The sequence below is a fragment of the Eucalyptus grandis genome, chromosome 6 (genome assembly GCF_016545825.1).
Source record: "Eucalyptus grandis isolate ANBG69807.140 chromosome 6, ASM1654582v1, whole genome shotgun sequence".
NCBI classification, from domain to species: domain Eukaryota; kingdom Viridiplantae; phylum Streptophyta; class Magnoliopsida; order Myrtales; family Myrtaceae; genus Eucalyptus; species Eucalyptus grandis.
The window spans coordinates 9750856-9773379 of NC_052617.1; the positions used below are offsets into that span (position 1 = coordinate 9750856).

A 22524-nucleotide genomic window follows, 5' to 3' on the forward strand; every position below is an offset into this window, starting at 1 on the left:
AAAATGGTTTCTAGCGTGTACCGATTGTGGTATGCATCATTATTTAGTATTCTCTGAGTGTCGAGCTTGGCATCATAGTTTGCGGGGGGTCATTTCAGCTTTTGCTTCCATCTTGCATGGCTCGTTTATTGCAGCAGTTTCTCCAAATCAATTCAATTCGAGCGTGAGATTTGATGACCATGTGGAGCACAATTTGCTGAGTTGAATGCGGCATTAGTTATTTCACACTGGAGGTCGGCGCAATTTCTGTGCGTAACTTACGAATAAGGGGAAATGACGCAAGTCTATAAGATATCTAGGTATCACTATGTGTGCTTCGAGATTGTCCTGGTTCAGGGGCATACGGACGCCTTCCGGAATCCCCCCACCTTCAAAGTCTCATTCAAGGAAGAGGGAAAGAAATCAACCCTTGGCCTGTAGGGAATCATACAGGTCTCATATTTTACACCCGACCTACGAAGCCTCATGGAGCCCCTATATCCGAGCTTGGTCTGGTGCATCTATCTTCCTCAAAACGGGGGAATTTTCAATGCCCTCAGGACCTAGGCTAACGTATTGAACTCATGGTGCAGTCTGGTTTAATCTTTACAACGCAGAGCAAGAGTTCTCGGAACAAACCCAAGACTATGGTTCGATTCGAATCCGTTCGTAAAGGCTCAGCACAGTCTGGAATAAGCTCAAAACAGATGGATCCCCGGCTAATCGAAGGCCACAGGCTGGAAGAGGAGGTTTACTTACGAATGAGCATAACAAATGATGCAGGCAATTAGAGATGAACCGTGACTTCCTAGAAATACTTGGAATAACCCGGCTCCACTTAGAATCTTATTCTTAAGTCGCAGTTCTGTACGGCCTGCAACTAGAAGAATATACACAATAGGCTCTTGGCGCAATATACCGAATACAAGGATTATACGCATGTTCTAGGAAGGTAATAGGGCCGGCAGGGAGGGAGAGAGAGAGAGAGAGAGATTTCCCTCGTAGCCAAAGGAATGACAAGCTTAAACAAATAATTTAAAGAACTAAAAATTCCACCTCACAATCGAACTAAAGAACCTTTAATAATGAAAAAATAATCCCTTGACCAGGTCTTACAACGATTTCCCCAACAGTGCACTCACTTTCAAACATATAGAAAGAAAAACCTATATGATGCAGCCCGGCAAAATAAAAAATTAAAGGAGAGGAAAATGAACAATCAAACTCTTCCATAGTTTCGACCAAAAAAGAGGGGGAGGGGGAGGGGAGGGGAACTCTTCCATAGTGAGGGAAAAATGGAGAAAATTTCTTTGTTGACGCTGATCTCAAGGAAATAGGACTACATTCACAAAAACTTGGCGTTAAAGAGCCCGTTAGCTCCAGGGACTGAAACTGAAATGGACTGATTAGCGGGGAAGGGAGACTGCAAAAGTGGCGGAGGCTTGCAGCAGCATATAGTTGCTGCCCACCAACCGTAGGTTGATGCACAAACGGTTGACCAGGAAGAGTTCCTGCAATCAAAGATGAGATGCTTCTATCACAATTTTTTAAAAGCTCTTTAAGATAGAAATGAGGTTGTAAGAATAAAATGAAATACAAACAGCGTAGCTCCTCCATACAATCTTCATAGACAAAAAGATAGCTCCCATGACTATTCACCCTCTCCTTGGTGAATAAAGCTAGCACAACGGGGATAATACCAAAAACTGTGGCTTAGATAATCTATTGTTGCAAATTGCAAGATGAGATAGTTGACTCAAAAGATTAGTTTAAGATACAATAGGTAGGCAAGTTCACTTCAACATCTGCATGTTTTTCCCTGGCATTCCCCTTTGAGCTGAGCAGAATATTTGGCCTGAAAGAATTACCATGTATCCTCTAATTCTAGTTGGCAACATTACCTAATGGAGCATATAATGTTCCACTAATCATCTTCAGCAGATAAAGTAAGGTTTGACGTTTTAAATGACATGATGCCCTACTGTTGTACTTACCCACCTCAAATTCTCATGTTCGAAAAATCTCCAGAAACTCAAAAGATATCAATTTGCAATTCTTTGAACACAGAGACATGCATAACATTGAAATTCTCTTTTTACCTTGGTGCTTTGGAAACTGCACTTGACTTAAGGTGGGCAAAGGGCGTGGAAAAGCTGGAGGGATGGCAGTTCCACTCTGAACTAGGTCCTTAAAGAATGAAATTTAAAAAAAAAAAAGAAGGGGTTAATATAAAGGAAACCATGTCATCTTGATATTATCAAACAAGGGAAATGTGAATGATGTAGTAGAAGGTCTTGGTAAAAAGACCACCTAACACAACAAGCAAATAAGTGTGCACAACCCATCAGATAGAGTTCATTACCCTGTGGACTCCGTTAAATATAAGAATGAAGAGAACTCGTGCGACTGAAGTCACAAACCCTATAGATATTAACTGACTTGGACAAAGAATCACAACAAAAACTGTTGCAGAACATGTCTTACCTGGGATACAGGCATATAGACAAGCTGACCCATTCGTCCAACCATGACCTGTAAAGAAAGATACAAGTTTGGATACAATTGCCAGATGAGGCATTATACTAAAAAACGTAATGACTGGACAGGAAAAGCACCCAACTGCTACTTACAGCTTGAGCATTAGGGTGAACAAAAGTAGAACCCAGTGGAAAAGCATGATGCTGACCACTATACCTAAGTAGCTGTGCCCTGCTTCCCATATTTCCAGCAAACTGCAAAACCAAAAGCCCAGTCAATTTATAAAATAAGACTTCTTGCTCCCTTGCTTCCCAACCCCAATCCAAAACTAGAAAGAAGGATTTCTACAAGTAATCTTGGGTAAATAAAGCTCAGAAGTTGAAGCATAAAAAAAGAATGTTTGCCATTTTAAGAAATGAAGTAATAGCATGTCCTCTGCCAGGAAAATAAAACGCTTAAATCTGTTAGGAAAGACAACTCAATATAAACTATAAATTACTTACAGCCTGCGAAATAGCACTCATGTCGCCGTTTCCAGCAGTGAAATTATTGTACTGTACACCCTTAACAGGCACAGATGGCTGGGGTACATAACTGCTGGTACCCACCTCTGCTTGAGCTGCTCCAACAGGCAACAGAGGTGAGGCGCTTGGCACATAGGACATTCCTGTGACTGCTCGTACCAAGGGTGGAGTTGCTGGTACAGATTTTGTGAGAGCAGGAGAAAAGATTTTTGCTCCAGGGTTAAGTTTAGATTCCTGTGATAAATTTTTGATAAAAAGAAAGAAAAGCCTTTGTCAGACAATATAATAATGCAGAGGAACAATGCAACTAAACAAATCAAATGCACAAATGCCAGTTTTTTGTTAAATGTAAAAATTAGTTCTATTTTACATACTTCCTCGTTTCATCTTCTCACAAGTTGCAAGACCACACTGTTACATGCCAACCTGATTATTTGCATTAGCCATATGATTTACCTTTGCCCTTTTGTATGCTTCTGGACCTTGCAAATGAACCTTCTCAGTTGGAGATGCCATTGAACTAAGGCTTCTGCCGGAGGTACCAACTACGGATAGAGTGGAAGCCAATCCGCAGCAAGAAGCAGCATTCTCTGATAAAACCGGCCTACAATAGGTTCCGTTATTTGATTTCGCAGGTGCAGAAGCAGTAAGATGGGATGCTTCATTAGGTTGCAGTGGCGGCAGCACCTCTGAATGTGTTCCATCAACAGGTTTTACTAGGGAAAGGCAAGCATCCGCTGTATGGAAATCATATTGAGTTTTAAAAGGAAATAGTATAAAAACTTAGTTAGTTTTCAGCAAGGAAAAACTTAAAAAAACTGGATGGCAAGCTAACAAGACTGAGAGCATCACGGCAAAAACCAACAGGTGCAAGAGAATCCATGTGCATCTTCATTGGAATGCAGACAGAACTACAAAATGTTTCTAATGGCATGCCATGCAGAGCTAACAACTTCTAAAAGAGTTCCTAAAAACCAGTGACAGCCATTTCAGTGTCTCATACAAAATAAGCCACAAAAGCCCCTTCTTGAACCACTGCACCCCTATTTAAGCTCTTCCAATACTATGTTTGGCAATTTAAAGTTGGAGGAACGCAGATAGAAAATTAAAATGTCTCTATCTTATTTGCGAGTCCATTGAAGAGAAATAATGCACAGTCAGTAGCGGGACTGAACACGCCTTGTCTCATCCTCTTTCGAAAAGACGACACATGCATGGGAAATGGATTCCCTTCAAATTCCACCTAACTCTGGAGCAAGGGAACATGGGCCCAAGAGGAAAAACAATTCTCCCAATTTGCATTCATTTAGCCCAGTAAAGAGAGAACAGAATTCTTTAAGTAATTATCATCGAGAGTGAGCTTACAGCTTGGACTTGAACCTTGCATTGCTGAAGCCTGCAATATACAACCACATTCATAAATACAAAAGTACTTCCATTGACGTATTATTAACTCAATTCCACTGCATAAGACATATGCTTCATTTCGACAAAACATACTTTATCATCCTCTTGATTCTCAGACTCCCTGTTAAGATCATCCTGTTTGACTTGTGGATTTTCATCAACCTGTCTGGAAGAAATGACCAAAATGACCTCAGGAAGAGAGACACGCTGAAAGACAACTTAATGGATAGAAGCATCCACAAGAGAGATGTGCAATGAAATGGGACAAAGGCACAGAACTACAGCGTAACTGTCCAATCATGCTTTCATTCTTCTCCACATGATAAAATAATAAGCTCATTATGGTCTACAATATGCCAGAAACCATGGATGCCCCCAAAGCATTATCCTAAAAATCAGACTAAGTCAAGAAGCACGGAGTTAATACCTTCCATTTGCCGAGGCATCAAAAGCTCCTCCTCCCTGAAATAAGCATAAGATGGTCATTGAAAAGGAGTAACTTACTGCATGCCAATAACAAAACTGGATAACCATTAGCTTCTCCCGTTCATAGGAACATCAAATGGAATCTCTGCAAAAACCAACAGAGGAAAGTTGCAGGCCAACAATACCATAATATGGATTTTCCTGCCCCTTTTCTCAATTCCTCCTTCAGAGACATTTTCGACTGCTCTGATTGACATCCCTTTTCCCTCATTCTCATTTTCTGCCTGTCCCTGTGAATTGACTTTGAAGGTTCCACACGTATCTCCATCAGTCAATCCGTTTTCAGATGTAACTGAAGTCCTGCTTAAGCAAAGTAAAAGTAGAGCCCATTATATAAATAAATGGCTTCACCATTTTTAACATCATGATAAATTCAATAAATGAAAGTAGAAGATACAGAATTTCTTCCCCAAATGTCAAATCAGTCTATGATTATATAAAGGTACTCTGGTTAACTAAAATCATGAATTTTCAAATTTCCATTATTTTCCAGCTATCTTCAGCAGCATATGAAAAAAATCAAACATTAAACATTTACTTTGGTTTATAAGTATGATTTCGCAACATGTAATGATACCTACTTTCTTTGATGGGGTCTCCTCTTGCTTGTGTCAATAGAACCGGACCTGTTATCCACTCTTGCGACATCGTTTGAAGCAGTTCCAATCGCCAATTCTGATTCATCCCCAGCTATAGTTCCAGTAATGCCATAAGCTGGAAGCTCTACTCCCTACAGCAGTAACGTCACTTTAGTGCATTGATTTGTACTTCGTGAAGGTACTCAACATCCTATAAGAAGTGTTAGACAATACCTTGGCAATGACCTGAACAAGATCTTCAGCGAGAATCACAAGCGTTTCTACCATGCATCCACTTGCCACATTTGAATTGCTTCTCCCCTTCTTAGTCATTCTTGCTTTCTTCACAATGACACCTAAGTAAAGCGAGCTTAAGTTTAGTTCTTTTTGTTCTTTTGGGATCACAGATTGTTACAGGGACATAGAAATGTCTGCTAGACTTCTGCGAATTAAGCTTCAGCAATTATCTGACCATATAACCCTTCAAGCAGTGAAAATACAATACGTGGCCAAGAAAAACCTCAGCGGCACAATAAATAAGACTACAAAGATTCTGATCGCCACCTCCTTAGAGAATTATAGTTCTGGAAGTTGCCCATTACTCATATGCAGCCAGTTCCATATAGATTCTACACTAAAAGACGCATAACGAAGCGCTGCATCAAACGATTGAAATTGATTTCCACCCTAAGCTTTTTCCGCAGGCTTTATTCCTCTACACTCTATCTCGAATTCTTCCCCCGGGCCTTCTCTACATTCTTTCAATATGTAATCTCCATTACATTCCCTACAATACAAACTGAAAAAAAAAGAAAAAAGAAAAAAAAAAGACGCCACCACTGTGATCTCCAATCCCATCCGCACCTCAGTTCTATCGCACCCGATCAATCAACAGACCCCACGCCAACCGCATTCCTATGAAATTCGCACTCCGTCACACGGATGGATTACGCAGCAATCGAAAAAACGAAATCAAGCCCTATAAAGCAGCGCCGCGTCGTAACGGAAAACCAAACGAACTATCGCGACTTCGCCGGAATTTTCCCACACGATCGACTCTCCGCGCATCGGTTCCGAGATCTCAACAGGCTCGCCGTCGAGATCGAGCCGCGAAGGAGCCGTATCCGCACGCGCACGACGCGACACAACGCAACGCACGCACGCACCTTCGACGGAGACAGTGTGGAAGATTCCGGAATAGACGGCGCCGTTCGTGACGTGGACGTCGACGGGGAGGCCGACGATGCACACGGCAGCGAGCAGCAGCGATTCGCCGAGCGACGCCCCGTCGCGCCCGTCCCGCGACGGCTCTCCGATCCTGCGCCCCATCGCTTTCGCTCTGCGCTTTTCGCTCTTTCCCGATGCGGGATCGCTGTTCGTTGTATGATGTAACAGTCGCAGCGGCGGGCGAGTGAAGGAGAGAGCGAGAGAAATGGTCGAGAGCTTCTTCGTGTCGGTTCGGTCGGTGTCTGCTGGTCGTGCGATTTGTCCGTAGGAGGTGGCAGTGATGCTCGACATTTCCTAGGATGGGCTAATTATTTGGGTCAAGGCCACGGTCGGCCGTATTTTTTTTATTTTTTTTTTATAGAGAAGAAAAAAAGTTAGTCGAATACGGAAAATTGAGGTCGTTAATTTACTCTCTCTATTTTATCATCTAATAAAATATTAACTAAATTTTAGAATTAGGGAAAATAAGATAACTTAGTGTTCAATTGTTTATCAATTCCATATTTAGAAATTAGTCGCCGATACGATTTTCTTCCGAAACTAATGTTGCATTTTAAACTCAAAGTAAGAACTCAATGGTCTTCAGATATCTTTTTAAGTAAATAAATAAGTATAGACTAACAAGATCAATTATTTTAATGATGATTTTGTGAAAGACTAGTTGTTTTGCGAAGTTGGTCCCAATCATAGTGCCCGAAATTATCTTGTGTTGATGAACATAATCTTAGGAATGTGGCAAAACTAGTGAGCCAGTCACTCCTTAGTTTCTAAATAAACCCCTAAAATGGCAAGTCCTAGGTTGCATTTAGAAGCCCTATCAATATTCAGAATAAACCACTGTGAAGGTGGGAATCCCATCTAATCAAAATCGGGGGAGTGTATAATCCAATTAACATCGAGTTATTCTTAAACGAAACCTTGATGATTTCCTTTGCGTATGATCATTAGTTGTACTGGATTTAAAGGGAAATGAATAGGAAGTAATTTGTTTTTCCATTATAAAACAAACCACACACTTAATCAAAAAAATTGTGCTCCAGTGGCAATGAAAATTCAATCGTCCTTTACCAGCAAGATTAGAATTCAACTGTTGAGACAAATTCATTAAGAAGAATTCTCCCAAAAATTGTTATAGCATAAACTCAATCTATATTTGTGGTACACTTGTATACTCTTGTCAAAATGAGTCATAAACTCACTTTTTAACCATACGTGATGGGTTGAGTTGTTATATGAGTTAGTTATATTCAATAACGGGTTATAAATGGGTTTAAAATGGCAAATCCCAAAAATATGTATGTTAAATAAGTCATAAATTTTGAAAAGAAAAGAATTATAATGGGTTTATAATTTACTTAGATCCAACCCTCTATGACTCTCTTTTCATTTTCTTTCGCCCTTACTTGATTTTGCCCTCACTCACTCTACATTTTTACCTTAGTTTGAATATGAGTTATCCTAGATTAGGCTATTTATGTAAGTGTTTTAGTATTGTGGGTTGGGTCATATATGTGTCTAGTATGCGTTGGGTGGTTATGAGTTATTAGATTTGCATTGCATGAAAATGGGTCAAAATAGGTTAAATAGATATATTTAAGTTAGACCATTTTCGATCAATCTCAAACTTGACTTAACCCACCCGTTTGATGGGTTTGCTAGTGGACAATTGAACAATCTCTTGAAACATGTAATGTTCTTTCCATGAACTTCGATTTTTAAATGTTCAAGTTCCTCCATTAACTTCGATTTTGACCTAATAGATTCTGGCTCTTCGAACGGATTTGAGGAAAAGCAGAATTGATTAGCAAAACCTGTGTGTTTTGGAGGGAGCAGCTTGGCTTTGGCTTTAACCAATTGTGAAATGAAATAAAGTTCTAATAGTCCATGGAAGAACATATTTACCTAAATTAAGATTAAGATGTTAATGAATCGAATCAATCATAATTATGAATCAAAGGGGCCTAATATCAGGATACGTAGGTTCTATACGATACAAAATTTGCGAGAGCTTCTAACCCTTAGACTCGGGTCATGGAAATTTGGTCTGTTAGCCTTTCCCACCGATTTATCCAAAGAATCAAAACTATATAGAACGCAAATTGAACAAGAATTTCAACCTCCAATAATAGTAAAAAACAAGAAAATTCATGATCAGGTTCATATCTTTTATTGCAATATCATAGTAACATGGTATAGCCAAATGCACAAATATATAATCTAAAATTATCAAGACACCTGCCAACGAATCTCACAAACATCTTACTTTCCAAAATTGATCATCACATAGTTCATTTTAAGTCTTTAACATATTAATTTGCAAATTTAGACATTATCTCTATTAAAATCAGAATTTTTTTAATCAGAGAAGGTAGTTGTTTAGTTATCTGTAGGATCGAGGAGGGAATGTGGCATTGCTAATAGAGGGGATAACGGGGGTATTTACGAGGAAAGTTCCCTTGTTTCCTCTTGTTTTCTAGAGGTATCAAGGAAGTTCCTAATGACTAAAATATTTATGAGAAAAATCACATAAATAATTTTGGAATTTGGGTAAATATTCAACATCGTTTCTGAATTTTTGATTTATTTAATGCGATTCATAAATTTTAATCAAATATTCAACGTGGCCTTTGAATTTTAATTTTTTTTATATAATATAGGGATTATATTGAATATTTACTATTTGTTCAAGAACCATAATAAGTAAAGTAAAAATTTAGGACGACATTGCATATTGAACAAAAATTCATAGATTATATTATACAAATAAAAAGTGCATATTTAATCAAGATTTATGGATCATTTGTACTATTATTCTTTATTTCTATAGCCGAATTTTTTCATATGAAATTAGATCTAGTAAGCGTGGCGATGACCTACTTTAGTGTTAAAGGCAAACGAGAACTTAATCAACATCCTATACTTTGATCTCACTTAATCCGAAAATCTATATGGAAATTTTAAGTTGTGCCAAGCTCGCCCATTGATAAAAGGGCCTAATGTAATGATCGAGTCCACTAATGATATAATTTCTACACAGACAATATTCAATGCGTTTTAAAATTGGACGAATTGAGCCTTTTCATTTTAGGACATCAACCGAGTCGGCTCATTTTCCCCTTCGGACCTCTCGGGCCGGGCCGGTCGCCTCGGTTCATCCACATTTCCGCCGCCGCCGCACATGATCAGATCGATTCAGACGTCGTGCCCTTTTCTCGAATCCACGTCATCAAACCGTCGTCAGGGCGCGAAGGATCTAGTCACTTTTAAATCCACAGGCGGCGCCGAACGGAAGGGCAGAAACGTAAATTCCGCACGTACTTCCCCCGTCCTCTTGCCTCCTCCTAAAACATCGCACCGCCCAACAAAAACCCTAAACCCCCTCCATAGCCATCCCTCGCTAACCTCCGAGAAATCACCGCAATCTCCATCGGAAGGCCGCCGGAGACTCGCCGCCGATGAAGCCACCCAAGTCGAAGCAGTCCCGCAAGCAGAGGCGCCTCTCGGAGGTCCAGGAGATCGAGCTCCTGGACGCGTGGATCGAGTCCCGCAAGCCCGATTCCGGCTCCAATCCCCTGTCGCTCCCTCCGCCGCCGCCGCCCCCGCCCTTCGAGCAGGACGCCGCCTCGCTCCCTCCCTACGCCGGGTCCGCGAGGTTCGACCAGCTCCCGATATCGAGCAGGACGAAGGACGGCCTGCGCGACGCCAAGTTCGTGAAGATGACCGATGTTCAGAGGGCGTCGCTGCCTCACTCGCTCTGCGGGAGAGACGTTCTCGGCGCGGCGAAGACCGGGTCGGGGAAGACTCTGGCTTTTCTCATTCCGGTTAGTGCGTGTTATTTCGAATGATGGATTGACTCGTTTTTTTAACGTAAGAATGTGCAGAATTGGGCTTTCCCTTTTCCTATGTTTCTGTCGAAATTTGAAGTTCTTTCTTTTGAGAGAATTGCTGATTTTGTTCTCTTTGTCCCTTTATGACATTTTCACTGCCTGCGTGAGGAGACTTTTTAGACTGAACCATGTAGCTTGTCTCAGGTATTGGAGAAATTGTACAGAGAACGATGGGGTCCTGAGGACGGGGTAGGAAGCATCATAATATCTCCGACAAGGGAATTAGCTGGTCAGCTTTTTGATGTGTTGAAAGTTGTTGGGAAGTACCATGGCTTCAGTGCCGGTCTTCTCATCGGTGGCCGCAAGGATGTCGACCTTGAAAAGCAGAGTGTAAACGACCTTAACGTATTGGTCTGTACTCCTGGTCGGCTTCTTCAGCATATGGACGAGACCCTGAACTTTGATTGCTCACAGCTTAAGGTCGATGGGATTTTTTATTAGTAATTTTCAATGCTGATGTATAGTTGCTGATTTGAGTTAAAATTTCTGGCCAGGGAACAGGTCTTGGTCCTTGATGAGGCAGATCGTATTCTTGATGTTGGATTTAAGAAGACTCTAAATGCAATTATTTCGCAGCTGCCTAAACATAGACAAACCATGCTCTTTTCTGCAACCCAGACAAAGTCAGTCCAGGATCTTGCAAGGCTTAGTTTGAAGGACCCTGAGTATATAAGTGTGCACGAGGAGTCTGTGACGGCGACTCCAAGCCGCTTGCAGCAAACTGCCATGACTGTTCCGCTTGAGCAGAAGCTGGACATGTTGTGGAGCTTTATTAGGACACACCTCAAATCCCGGACTCTCGTGTTTCTCTCTAGTTGCAAGCAGGTATTTTAGAACCTTTGAGCTTTCTTCACTGAGCCTTGCCATTTTAATTTGCCTTGCCTTAATAGAATGAGTAGATAATTTGGCTTTGTTTGTGAATACTTAAAATTGTGTAATTCTGTTAGATGGTTTGTGTTAACTGACATTTTCTGTTTGTGTTATTAGCATTGTTTTAGGCTTTTGTTGACTTATATTTGTTTGGTGATTAGTTGAATTTGTTGGCTAAAGTCTGTGGCTGAATTGTTTGATATTTTCTCCCCAAAACTTCTTAGTTTGTTATGCACATCTGTTGAAGAAAAAATTGTTATATGCTGGTGTATTTTCTAAGCACCACTCTTGCAAATGTTTAATTGCTAGCGTGGACCATTTACAACGTGAGCTGGTTTAACCTCAAAAAGGGAATATTTTTTGACCAAACAAATGGGAGGCTTAGATTCCAACTTTAGAGATAAACAAATCACCCGGGAGTCTGGTCCCATTTTTTCTATAGAGATTGCTGGTATCAACAATCAAATTTCACGTTTTCGGGGTAATTATTTGCTTCAAGATAGCTTGATTTAGTTGTATTTGCTTGGTCAAATGCTTAGCTCAACTCTTCATGATCACTATTAGAATATTTCTACCTCTTATTCTGGTTGATTTAGCATTTCAATTTTTCATTCACTCTCGTGTTTGGGTTGATTCTTTTGTTCATATATAACTCTACCCCTAAATTGCAATCTTCCAGGTGAAATTTGTCTATGAAGCATTTAAGAAACTTCGTCCAGGAATTCCCTTGAAATGTCTTCATGGAAGGATGAAGCAGGAGAGAAGGATGGGAATATATTCTGAATTTTGTGAGAAGAGGTCTGTTCTTTTTTCAACTGACGTGGCTTCTAGAGGTCTTGATTTCAATAAGGCAGTGGACTGGGTTGTTCAGGTGATTCTTTTTTTCACTATGCTTTAGGTGGATTCTATGATCAGATTGTCATCATAGTTGTTCTCGGGAAGGCACAATCTGTTCCCTTTTATAAGGTGTTAGATGCTTTTGAACTTGTAGGTTGATTGTCCAGAAGATGTTGCATCTTACATTCATCGAGTCGGTCGCACAGCTCGATATTTGTCTGGAGGAAGGTCAGTTTTGTTTCTGATGCCATCAGAAATGAAAATGCTTGAAAAATTGAAAGCTGCCAAAATTCCTTTGGAACTTGTTAAGGTAATGCATTCTCTCTGGACCTTTTTGCCTTTTGGCTTATGGTTGAGCTTAGCTCACTAGTCATCTATACAGTTGCTCATGTGGTACTTTGTTGGTGCACTTCGTTGATTATCATGTGGTATTGGCACCTCAGATGCTGACATGGCTTTGATTCGGTCTGATTCCAGGCAAATGACAAAAGGTTTCAACCAGTTTCCGGCTTGTTGTCTGCCTTGCTTGTCAAGTATCCCAATATTCAATATCTTGCACAAAGGGCCTTCATCACATATTTACGGTCGATCCATATACAGAAAGATAAAGAGATCTTTGATGTGATGAAACTCCCTGTTGATGACTTCTCAGCATCATTTGGTCTACCGATGACTCCGAAGATTCGTTTCCTAAACCAGAAAAATAAGTCCAAGATAGTCTTAGAAGAATCTTTACCACTTGAACCAGAGAATGCTGTGGGCAAAAGTGAATTGAAGGTCTCAACAAAGAGTCTGATGGTGAATGACTCTAAACAAGATGAAGAGAACAATTTACTTTTGACTGATGATGATGTGGATGAGGCTCAGCCAGATGATGATGTGGATGAGGCTCAGCCAGATGATGATGTGGATGAGGCTCAGCCAGATGATGATGTGGATGAGGCTCAGCCAAAAGTTAATGAACTTGAAGATGTAATGTATGTTTTTCTTTTCATATTAGAAAATTGTTATCCGAAGATAGCTTATGCACTCTTCAGTGTGGGCATATTCATAGTTTAGACATCATCCTTATTGAAATGATCAGAATGCAATTATGCACAGAAGTAGGCTACAAAAAGATTGAAGAAAGAGCTAAAAATTGAAATCCGCACGTTCTTTCTTAGGTAGAATTATATGTTGCAGATTAGGAGGAGCATCAACAATCAAAAGTTGGTTAGGTTCTACAAGCTACTTGTTTTTTTGCATCTTCAAGATCCTCATCTGTTGCAACTTAATTTGATGTTACAAAAAACGTAAAATGAAATTTGACTTGCTATTCTACTGTAGACCGGCGACTCGGGTTTTGAAGAAAAAGAAGCTTAAAATCAATGTCAATAGGCCAGTGGGATCTAGAGTTGTCTTCGATGATGAAGGCAATACCCTACCCCCACTTGCCAGGATAGCAGAGATGCTTAGTTCGGATGGTGCTCTTCTGCTTGACAAAGGTATGTACCCCTACTCAAATTGATGGGTGTTTTTAGGTTTTTCTTTAGAGAACAATATTGTGTTGACGTTATTCTAAATTGAATCATGAATTTCTTGTGTTCAATGCATCTTGCCAATGGGAAGAATGTCTGCAGCTAGTGAATTGACTGAACGTGTTATTATTTTTATTTTTTGGTGATGGGTTGGTGCTCGTGTCATTCTGTTTTATATCTGCCCAGATACTTACTTCCTAACTCTATGAACAAATGAATATCAGGGATGGTATGTGTCTCTGTTTGCATTTCACGCAAATTTCTGTAATTATTTATTGCAGGCAAGAAAGACGAGTACTATAAGAGGATGAGAGAGGAGATGAAGCTAGTGGATAAAGAAGACAAGCTCCTTGAGCGACAGCGCCGCAGGGAAAGAAGACTCAAGCAAAAGATGAAACTGAAGGAAGGGAAAGGTAAAGATGATGATGATGAGGGTGAGAGTGAGCTTTCGGAGTCGGACGGTGAAGCTATGGAGAACAGGAAGCGAAAGAAGTCGAAAATATATTTTGACAGTGACGATGACGGTGGCACACAAAAAGAAACCAACGATAAGATCAATCAGAAGTCCGACGCTATATCTTTGGCAGAGCAAGAGGCATTGGCTCTTAAGCTGCTGAGTTCAATGCACTCATGAGTCATGATTTAACTTTATAATGATGAATCTAGTTGTGAGATTATTTTCTTCCGACTGGCTTTACCAAGTTTTGTCCGTGTTACTTAACTCTTGATCCGGCACATGTAATGCTTTGTTGAGGCAGAGACTGCATCAGGATGGTATTTTATGCGAGAGCATCGTACATATTTGGAGTTCCCACAAATATTTGTCGGGGCGTTAGTAGAAATTTGAAGAAGCATGTTGCAAGTCGACTCTTACCATATTGGTCATTTGTTGCTTCTTTATTAACAATTGCTGCGCCTTTAACAGTTTGTATGCAAGAAATGTCATAACTACAATACCAGGAAATTTTAAATTTGGCCAGAATCCGCAGCTGTGAAGATTTGTGTAATGCTTCTGCTCCCACCCTGGGTTGTAGGCAGACCTGACTAACAAGAAGCTGCATAAATCTGAAAGATGGTTTTAAAACGTATTTGGTAGAAGAGGATGGTACAGGTTGCATCTAACAAGGCTGTCATGCACAATAGAGACCTGAGGACCCTAAACTCTTCCAGAAATATGTTTTGAATCCCACAGGGTACACTCACTCCCACATGATGCACTCAATTTTGCAACGTCTCAAAATACAAATTGACAAGATATCACCCTTTGCATTACCATATGACTACTCCTGTCTACACTCGATTTTGCAGCGTCTCAAAGTACATATTGACAAGGCGTCACCCTATTTTAGCTACATAACCATATGACATCGGCCATTGGCATAAGAACTTCATATCCCCGATACTAAGGAGCCATGAGAATCTTCCTCAAGGAGTGTTTCTTTTCAGCGAGGCAACCTGAACTCTTCAAAGAAGTTATCCACAGCTGGTCTGACCTCACCGGCTCATCATCATCATTCCTGTGCCAGCTCCATAATGCATGTGATGAATTCACAACCTTGAACTCACCGTGACCAAAGCTGGCTTCACGGAAGACAGACCACTCTGGCGGGGGTCCTTATATCTGTAATGATACACAGGAGCTATTTAACATTTCCCAATGCATCCAATGAAAATTGATCAACAGAATGTCCTATCGAATCCCTAATCAATAGCTTTTGTTAGAGTGAGGACATACCTATGAGCTAAACCTTCTCTGTTCCCCCCATCACCAATGGTAATGTGAACGGCACCGCAAGGATCGGGTTTTCCACCATTGACACGTTTCTGTTCAGTGATGACCACTTAAAATCATGCCTCATGCACATCAAATAGCAATGAGAGATGAAAAAGTATAGGTATAGGGTCATACGGATCGCTCATAAGCATGCACATGTCCTGCAAATACTATGTCCACCCCAGCTGCATAGAGCAATGGTTCCATGGCTTGCATCATCCCATCGCCTTCACCTTGGTGAGCATAGTTACTGTTGTACCAAGGTACATGGAACAATACGATCAGCCATGGAGTTCTACTGCGATCGACCTTTGAAAGATCAGCCTGTAAATGGAGAATAAGACATATATGTTAGCAGAAAATTCATAACCATTGGACAGAAATGAGTGCTAAATACCATCATAAGTCCTTTGCATCAATGTAAGAAAACAAAGAGCGACATCTGATAGCTGAAAATGAACACCTTTGCCTTTGACAACTAATGCAGAAGTTAATTCCCCATAACAAGTTGAAGATTGAAAATTGCTTCATTAGCAAAATAGTAGCTAACACTCGATTTCAAATCTATTTACTCTTAACAGAATTTAACCAAGGATATATAAATTACAAACTTAATTTTCCTATCTGTGAGACTTGTTACCTCAATTTTAGAATCCTAACTTTCACAGATAGCTAACAGCACAAACTTCCTCCTTTGTAATTAGTGCATTTAAGTGATTCACAACAGCATCCATATTATTGCAACAACTTTTGCATGACAAAAAATAGGGAAATGAATGATAACCTTCAACCAATTATATTGCTCTGAGTATTCATCATAGTCTGTGTATGAGCCAAGCATGATGAGATGGATGCCTGCCACCTCAAAAAGAGTAGTACAGATTCGAACTTGATCCGCTCTCCTCATATGGCATCTTCCACCTTGCATTATAGGACTGAAATCCATCTTTAATCAGTGGAATGTTCTCCATCTCGTGGTTTCCTTGTGTTACCATCCAAGGCCTTGCACTTGCAAGTGGCTGCACCAGCTCACCAAATGTGTCCCAGCGATGCTGTATGTAATCAGCATAGGACAGATCTCCGGGAAGGAGATGCACATCATACTTGCATTCATCAATGTGGTCTAGTGTTGATTTAGTCCAGCCAGTTTGGCCTAAATCTCCTGCCACAGCGAAAGCAACCGGAAATTCTGCAGGAGGAGTCTTGAGCTGGAACTCAGGACCTTCTCCTCCACATCTGTAGAAGTAAACAGTGTTGCTCTCCAATGGCCCGATCACCGTGTGGTGTATCTTTCCAGAGCTATAAAATAGATAACTATAAGAAGTGCTCTCTCCTTGAGCTGTAGAGTCATATCGACCAGGCGATGTTCCGTATTCCACGTATGAAGGGGAAGATTTACCATCAGTGACCCATGAAATGCGCATATGTCCATCTCCAGCTAAAGAAATGTGAACCTGCAGGAGGATTTTGATAATGTCACACGGCGTATCAATTTGAGATCTTGGTGAGGCAGCTGGAACTCATATCGGAACAATACTGAAAACACCAACTATTGATGCGAACTAAGTCAACACAACAAGAGAAGAAAGACAATCAAGCTTCTCTCGCTAAACAAACTCAATGGACACGTGAGCTGAGAAAAAGATGAGACCTGCTGTCCTATGGCAGATCACTAACAGATCATTCAACACCTTGGCCTCCATAAATTGGTGATACTGCTAAAGAACAACATAGTTTACGAGGACAGCGTAGGGCGAGGAAACTGACGGTAATCGTCACACCGATAAAGATAAAGATAGTAACTTCAGTAATCTCGGTTTGGTGCCATATGAAGTACAGATTTCCTTTTTCCCCTTTGTACTATACATTAGTTCAGGTCCCTCTTCACGTGATTCGACACTCATCTCACAATCTTCACCACAGGATGAACCACGAAGCAATTCCAGCTTCAAGAACACAACAAAAAGCTCCAAGAAAGCGACAATTTCAGAAATTGCAGACCAGCGAGCCGAATTCAACCACCCGAAGTCACGCAAACTCGACAAATTCCATCCCCGCAAAAAGAAAAAAAGAAAAAGAAAAAAAAGAGAGGGCTTTCGAAACGAAAGATAGCACAGAAAAAAGGAGGAGCGAGAATCGATAAGTCCTTCACCTGCTGGGGATAAGAGGAGGGCTTGCGGTCCCACGGGAAATCGAGGGTCTCGCGAGGCTGGGGCCGCACGTACTCGGCCGCGACGGCAGCCGAGAAGATGCAGAGAAACAGTACCAAAGTCGGGATCTTTCCTTCCATGTCCACTTCCCAAATGCTTCTCTGTTTGTCAGAGAATGTTGTTCATCTCCACACCCCCGGTTTCTCCGCAGCTGTTTGCTCTTTGCTTGCTCGCTCAGCCTGCGCAAATTATTCGGTTGGTAAAGTGGGGAAGTGAAGTGACGCGATGGGATCGCCCCTTCAGGCCTTGTTTCTGTGTTGGGCCTTCTTCTTGGATGGGGCCGCTTTCCTTTTCCTCACAGCAATCAGCAGCAGTGTTAGTGTTGCAGCTCTCCTTCTCTAATTTAGCTGTTCTTTTCTGTCTTGATATCCTAAAGGACATCATTGCTCCTCGTCTTGTTCTGTTGTTGTTGTTCTTTCCATGATTCGACCTTTTTTTTTTGGTTGTCTATATACTTTGGCTGTCTTTTCTAATTAAATGCTTATGATTTCAATTTTTTTATCGGGTCTTTCTATTTATTTATATGTAACTCGTAACGTTTAATCAAGTCCCTTCGACATAAAATCTAGTTGATATGTCCATTGAACGATGCTGATGTGTGATATGCATTATATATTAACTAAGTTAACACCCACCATAAATAGTGATTGGGTGGTAGGCTGGCACGTATCAAAAGAAAAAAAATTGATCCATTCTCAATTTTTAAGGATTTGATAAGACATTTTGTATTCTGAAAAGTACTTGAATTAAAAGTATCATGGACTTGATGAGAAAGGCACCGCAAGTACACAAAATGTGAAGGGTCTCTCCTCTTTATGCATGCTTTCTTATTCTAAAATATACCAATTGCCGAGACCCAAGATCTGATTGACTCATTAAATCCTCGTCTTAGGTGCGATTATTGCTTATGCAATTCCTTTTCATGGTAGTGTTTGCAACGTTGCACTACAGTCATACATAACATTGACCAATACCATGATGCAATGATGTTTCATTGACGAGCGTCCATCATTTGCCAATGCATCTAAACAATACGAATTTGTACGATGCAATCCAGCTTGATTTAAGTGCACAATGTGCACCCTGCCTCAGGTAGACTTCTAACATTTCCATAGATGCTTGTCGGCTCCAAGTCCGACATCAGATGGAGCAATTGTTGAGATGCAACAGCTTCAACCAGGATCCTCCCTGCAACTTTCTCATCCACCTTCCATCCCACCACAATCAAGTTCATCACTTCGAATTCAGCCGCCTCCTCAAGTTCATCAATGCCGAGCGGGTTATGAGAAGGAAATGGAAGTTGAGAACCATGAAGTGCTTGTATTCTTCAAGCACCACAAGTATTAAGTCACAGCCTCGTCCAAACACTCGGCTGATTCCCAATATGTTGATAGCGCAATACGTGGCGCATGTTTACTTTGTGATACTTAGACAAGTTTTCCCGATTGTTGGAATAGCAGTCCATTCCATCCACTGAAAAAGCTATGCAACTCAACAAGGTCCAAATCCAACCAAAACATGAGACAAAGGCCGCACCTGGTGTAAAGAACCGGACACTAGGATAAAACTAGAGTTATGCAGAGAAGAGACAAATTTTCATCACCAGGTGCATCCCAATTGCGTGGGAACTACCGTTCCGCCTTTTGCCGGAAATAAGACTTCTTCGCTCATCAGTACTTGGAGTTACCTTTCCTTTCCTTTCTGGGTTCAAAAGTCATCAAGACTCCCATAGAAATAATTTTTCACTGCATTTTCCAAGAAACCCACCTCCAATTCCATATTAGTTTCTCCACCTTCTTCTTCTTTGCCCTCTCTTTTGTTTAGTTGTAGGGGTTTGTTCGACGAAACTGTTTGATCATCCCCGTAGATGATGATGATGAACTTCTTGAGTGAAATTCAGAAACTGATCCTGTTCTTCCTTTCAATCTTTCTGGTCTTCAAATTCCGACAACCGTGGTCCATTTCTCATTCTAGGAGTTTTATTGTATTTTACGCTGACACATTAACAATTGGTTCTCAGTTTTGCTCCCTCCCGTTAAATTTGTGATAGTGACCGAAACAGAGTAACAAACATCCGGGCTCAACTCCGCCGTCACAACCAAACAAGAGGTCACATCCATTTTTTTCTCCGTTAGGTCAGTCTTATACTAATTGTCTATGTCTATGTAAACGGCAGCTTTGAATAAAGCACCTGGCACACGAAACAAATCGGCAAAATATTTAATAGGACCCGTGTCAAAGTTGATGCGTTTTCTACATAGTAATCGTCATCGCCCGTTCCAGAAGGAATCTACCACCTAAAGTGCTAGTTCAGAAACAGACAAAAATAGAGAGCCATAACTCTTGCTTTCCCCTCATCACACACACACACACATGCCCACACCCACAACAATGAACATTTCGATCACCCTTCTTCTCTTTCTTCTACCAGTTCTCTTTTTATTAAGCTGGAGAAGAAGAGGTTCATCAAGAAAGCTACCTCCAGGTTCTTTGGGAATTCCCATTATAGGCCAAAGCCTTGACCTGCTGCGAGCCATGAGGACAAACACGGGAGAAGAATGGCTCCAAGAAAGAGTGAGGAAGTATGGACCAATCTCGAAGCTCTCTCTCTTCGGCAAACCGACCGTGTTCATTCATGGGCAAGCAGCGAACAAGCTTGTATTCTCTGGAGACAGCAGCAAGATAGCCAACAAACAAACAGCATCCCTCCGCGCTATTCTAGGAGACCGCAATCTGCTGGAACTCAGTGGCCAAGATCACAAACGCGTGAGAGACTCTCTGGTGTTGTTCTTGCGACCAGAATCTCTGAAGCAGTACGTGGCGAAAATGGATGAAGAAGTCAGAAAGCATATCGAGTTGCACTGGCGGGGCAAGGAAAAAGTTGCGGTATGTCGATATGCTATAAGACTCCCACTGTTGCTTTGATCGGTTTGAGATAAATTCAATACTTTTCAATTTTAAGAAACATATGTAGTATGCACTCACTCTCATATAACTGGTGTTCACAATTGTATGGACTCTACATGTATTGACTATGAGAATGAATGCATAGACTAGGAGGGGGCATAATCTGTTTGATAAACAAAAGCAGAGTAAATAATACTAATGTTTTGATTTTCCTATAGGCATTGCCCCTGATGAAAAACCTTACATTCAACATCATATGCTCTCTTCTCTTTGGTATGGAGGAAAGAGCTGAAAAAGAAAAATTCTTGCAAAATTTTCAAGAAATGATAGAGGGAATGTGGTCGATACCAATAAAGCTGCCGTTCACTCGCTACAGTAGGAGCCTCCGTGCAAGCTCCAGGGTCCAAGATCTGTTGAAGGAACTTGTACAAGAGAAGAAAGTGAAACTAGAGCAGCGTACTGCCACTCCTCAACAAGACTTGATCACATGCCTGTTAAGTAAGCGCGATGAAGAAAATAAACGAGTTGTGACTGACAAGGAAATTTTGCACAATATCATGCTAGTCATGGTTGCAGGACATGATACCTCATCCGTTCTTATGACTTTTATGCTGCGTCTTCTATCTAAGAATCCTGCTGTTTATAAAGCAGTTCTTCAAGGTACACATCCTCTATTGCATCTTTTTAGATTTGCCGAATCTGCATGGAGATTCCTGCAGCCCAAAAAGGAAGGAAAATAAAAGTAAATGAAGAAGAATTTGTTAATAATAATGAATTGATTTTGCTAATGGAAAATGGATGACTTGCCAAATGTAAGATAAATCAATACACAAATAATTCAGAGTTCTGAAAGTCAGATATCAACTTTAATAACAAAGCTCAGAAGCATGATCTTTCCCCCTTATTGCAAGTCATAAGCCTCCTTTGCTTTTGCTGAACAAGAGGAGATAGCAGAAAGCAAGACTTCAGGAGAACCTTTAACTTGGGAAGACCTTGCCATGATGAAGTACACATGGAGAGTAGCAATGGAAACTCTGAGGATGGTTCCACCTGTTTTTGCTGGCTTCAGGGTAGCCTTAAAGGATATTGACTATGGTGGATACCTCATTCCAAAAGGCTGGCAAGTAAGGAAGCTGATAACGTTTCCTATCTCTACAAATGTTTGCATTATCTGCTATTTATTCTCTATCTGTGAAACCAGTTGATTATTATACTTTTGGAACTTAATGTGTGATTAGATCTTCTGGGCATCAAGCATGACACACATGGATGAGAACATATTCCCGGAGCCATCAAAGTTTGATCCTGCTAGATTTGAAAACCAGACGTCAGTACCACCCTACACCTTTGTTGCTTTCGGAGGAGGGCCTCGCATATGCCCAGGACATGAATTTGCAAGGATCGAAACCCTTGTTGCCATCCATTATCTGGTCACTCAGTACTCTTGGGAGTTATGTTCAGATGATCATTACATTAGGGACCCTGTGCCAATACCTACTCAAGGACTACTGCTCCGGATTGTGCCAAAGAAAGAGAAATGATCTTTCCTTGACTATCCAGGACTTCCACTATGCCAGCTTTTCAGGACTTAGCTACATCAAACATCCTGATTGGTGGATAAAAGTTGAAGCACCATTAACCCAATAAAGAAGCCAGTGCGAGAAACTCTTCTGGACAACATAACCAAGCGCATTTTGCCAATGGTGTATGTTTTCATTTCGACATTTAGCTCGACTACCCAGTCTCCATGCAATCTCTCTTATCTTAGCCCCTCCAGAAACTATCGATGCTTTCTATGTTAATCAAACCAAATGCCGTTTGAACAAAAAGGGCCTGAATTTTT

At 40.9% G+C, this 22524-nt stretch overlaps 4 protein-coding genes across 7 annotated transcripts; 2 read left to right on the forward strand and 2 right to left on the reverse strand.

Moving 5' to 3' along the window:
- Positions 1-1029: 1029 nt before the first annotated feature.
- LOC104448245 lies at positions 1030-6945 on the reverse strand. 2 transcript variants are annotated; one of them, XM_010062063.3, is made up of 13 exons: positions 6619-6945; positions 5687-5808; positions 5456-5604; positions 5000-5174; positions 4816-4850; positions 4482-4554; positions 4347-4377; positions 3438-3718; positions 3066-3215; positions 2610-2711; positions 2464-2511; positions 2079-2166; positions 1030-1490 (listed from the first exon to the last, which is right to left on the reverse strand). In XM_010062063.3, the coding sequence occupies exons 1-13, from the start codon at positions 6779-6781 to the stop codon at positions 1048-1050; spliced, it is 1860 nt and encodes a 619-aa protein (XP_010060365.2). In that variant the 5' UTR covers positions 6782-6945; the 3' UTR covers positions 1030-1047. The 2 variants fall into 2 exon arrangements, with proteins under 2 accessions (XP_010060365.2, XP_010060364.2); XM_010062062.3 differs by having other exon boundaries at positions 2961-3215.
- Positions 6946-9996: 3051 nt separating this feature from the next.
- On the forward strand, positions 9997-14668 carry LOC104448246 (DEAD-box ATP-dependent RNA helicase 32). 3 transcript variants are annotated; one of them, XM_039315322.1, is made up of 9 exons: positions 10001-10500; positions 10711-10986; positions 11068-11391; positions 12116-12307; positions 12428-12583; positions 12751-13134; positions 13189-13250; positions 13600-13757; positions 14072-14668. In XM_039315322.1, the coding sequence occupies exons 1-9, from the start codon at positions 10135-10137 to the stop codon at positions 14422-14424; spliced, it is 2271 nt and encodes a 756-aa protein (XP_039171256.1). In that variant the 5' UTR covers positions 10001-10134; the 3' UTR covers positions 14425-14668. The 3 variants fall into 3 exon arrangements, 2 of the variants coding, with proteins under 2 accessions (XP_039171256.1, XP_010060366.2); XR_005552109.1 differs by having other exon boundaries at positions 9997-10500; positions 12751-13245; positions 14072-14214; XM_010062064.3 differs by having other exon boundaries at positions 12751-13250.
- A 182-nt stretch (positions 14669-14850) lies between these two features.
- Positions 14851-18041, reverse strand: LOC104448248 (purple acid phosphatase 18). Its single transcript, XM_039315323.1, is given in 6 exon segments — positions 14851-15411; positions 15522-15614; positions 15700-15888; positions 16349-16432; positions 16434-17018; positions 17717-18041. Coding segments are annotated over 6 exon segments (1308 nt in total). The 5' UTR covers positions 17855-18041; the 3' UTR covers positions 14851-15192.
- Positions 18042-20046: 2005 nt separating this feature from the next.
- On the forward strand, positions 20047-22364 carry LOC104451346 (cytochrome P450 716B1). The gene is made up of 4 exons (XM_039314978.1): positions 20047-20660; positions 20900-21341; positions 21600-21805; positions 21920-22364. Exons 1-4 carry the CDS (start codon positions 20148-20150, stop codon positions 22220-22222), a joined length of 1464 nt encoding a protein of 487 aa, XP_039170912.1. The 5' UTR covers positions 20047-20147; the 3' UTR covers positions 22223-22364.
- Positions 22365-22524: the final 160 nt, after the last annotated feature.

Bases quoted from the DNA above. Each gene is read 5' to 3' on its own strand.
- LOC104448245 (XM_010062062.3), bottom strand. From the start codon at position 6,781: ATGGGGCGCAGGATCGGAGAGCCGTCGCGGGACGGGCGCGACGGGGCG. The intron at 4,555-4,815 runs GTATTAACTCCG...CATTTCTTCCAG, and splicing joins GATGCCTCGGCAAATGGAAG to ACAGGTTGATGAAAATCCAC. The intron at 2,167-2,463 runs GTAAGACATGTT...TCATTCTTTAAG, and splicing joins TCTATATGCCTGTATCCCAG to GACCTAGTTCAGAGTGGAAC.
- LOC104448246 (XM_010062064.3), top strand. From the start codon at position 10,135: ATGAAGCCACCCAAGTCGAAGCAGTCCCGCAAGCAGAGGCGCCTCTCG. The intron at 10,987-11,067 runs GTCGATGGGATT...GCCAGGGAACAG, and splicing joins TTGATTGCTCACAGCTTAAG to GTCTTGGTCCTTGATGAGGC. The intron at 11,392-12,115 runs GTATTTTAGAAC...GCAATCTTCCAG, and splicing joins TTCTCTCTAGTTGCAAGCAG to GTGAAATTTGTCTATGAAGC.
- LOC104451346 (XM_039314978.1), top strand. From the start codon at position 20,148: ATGCCCACACCCACAACAATGAACATTTCGATCACCCTTCTTCTCTTT. The intron at 21,342-21,599 runs GTACACATCCTC...GCAAGTCATAAG, and splicing joins TTATAAAGCAGTTCTTCAAG to CCTCCTTTGCTTTTGCTGAA. The intron at 21,806-21,919 runs GTAAGGAAGCTG...ATGTGTGATTAG, and splicing joins TCATTCCAAAAGGCTGGCAA to ATCTTCTGGGCATCAAGCAT.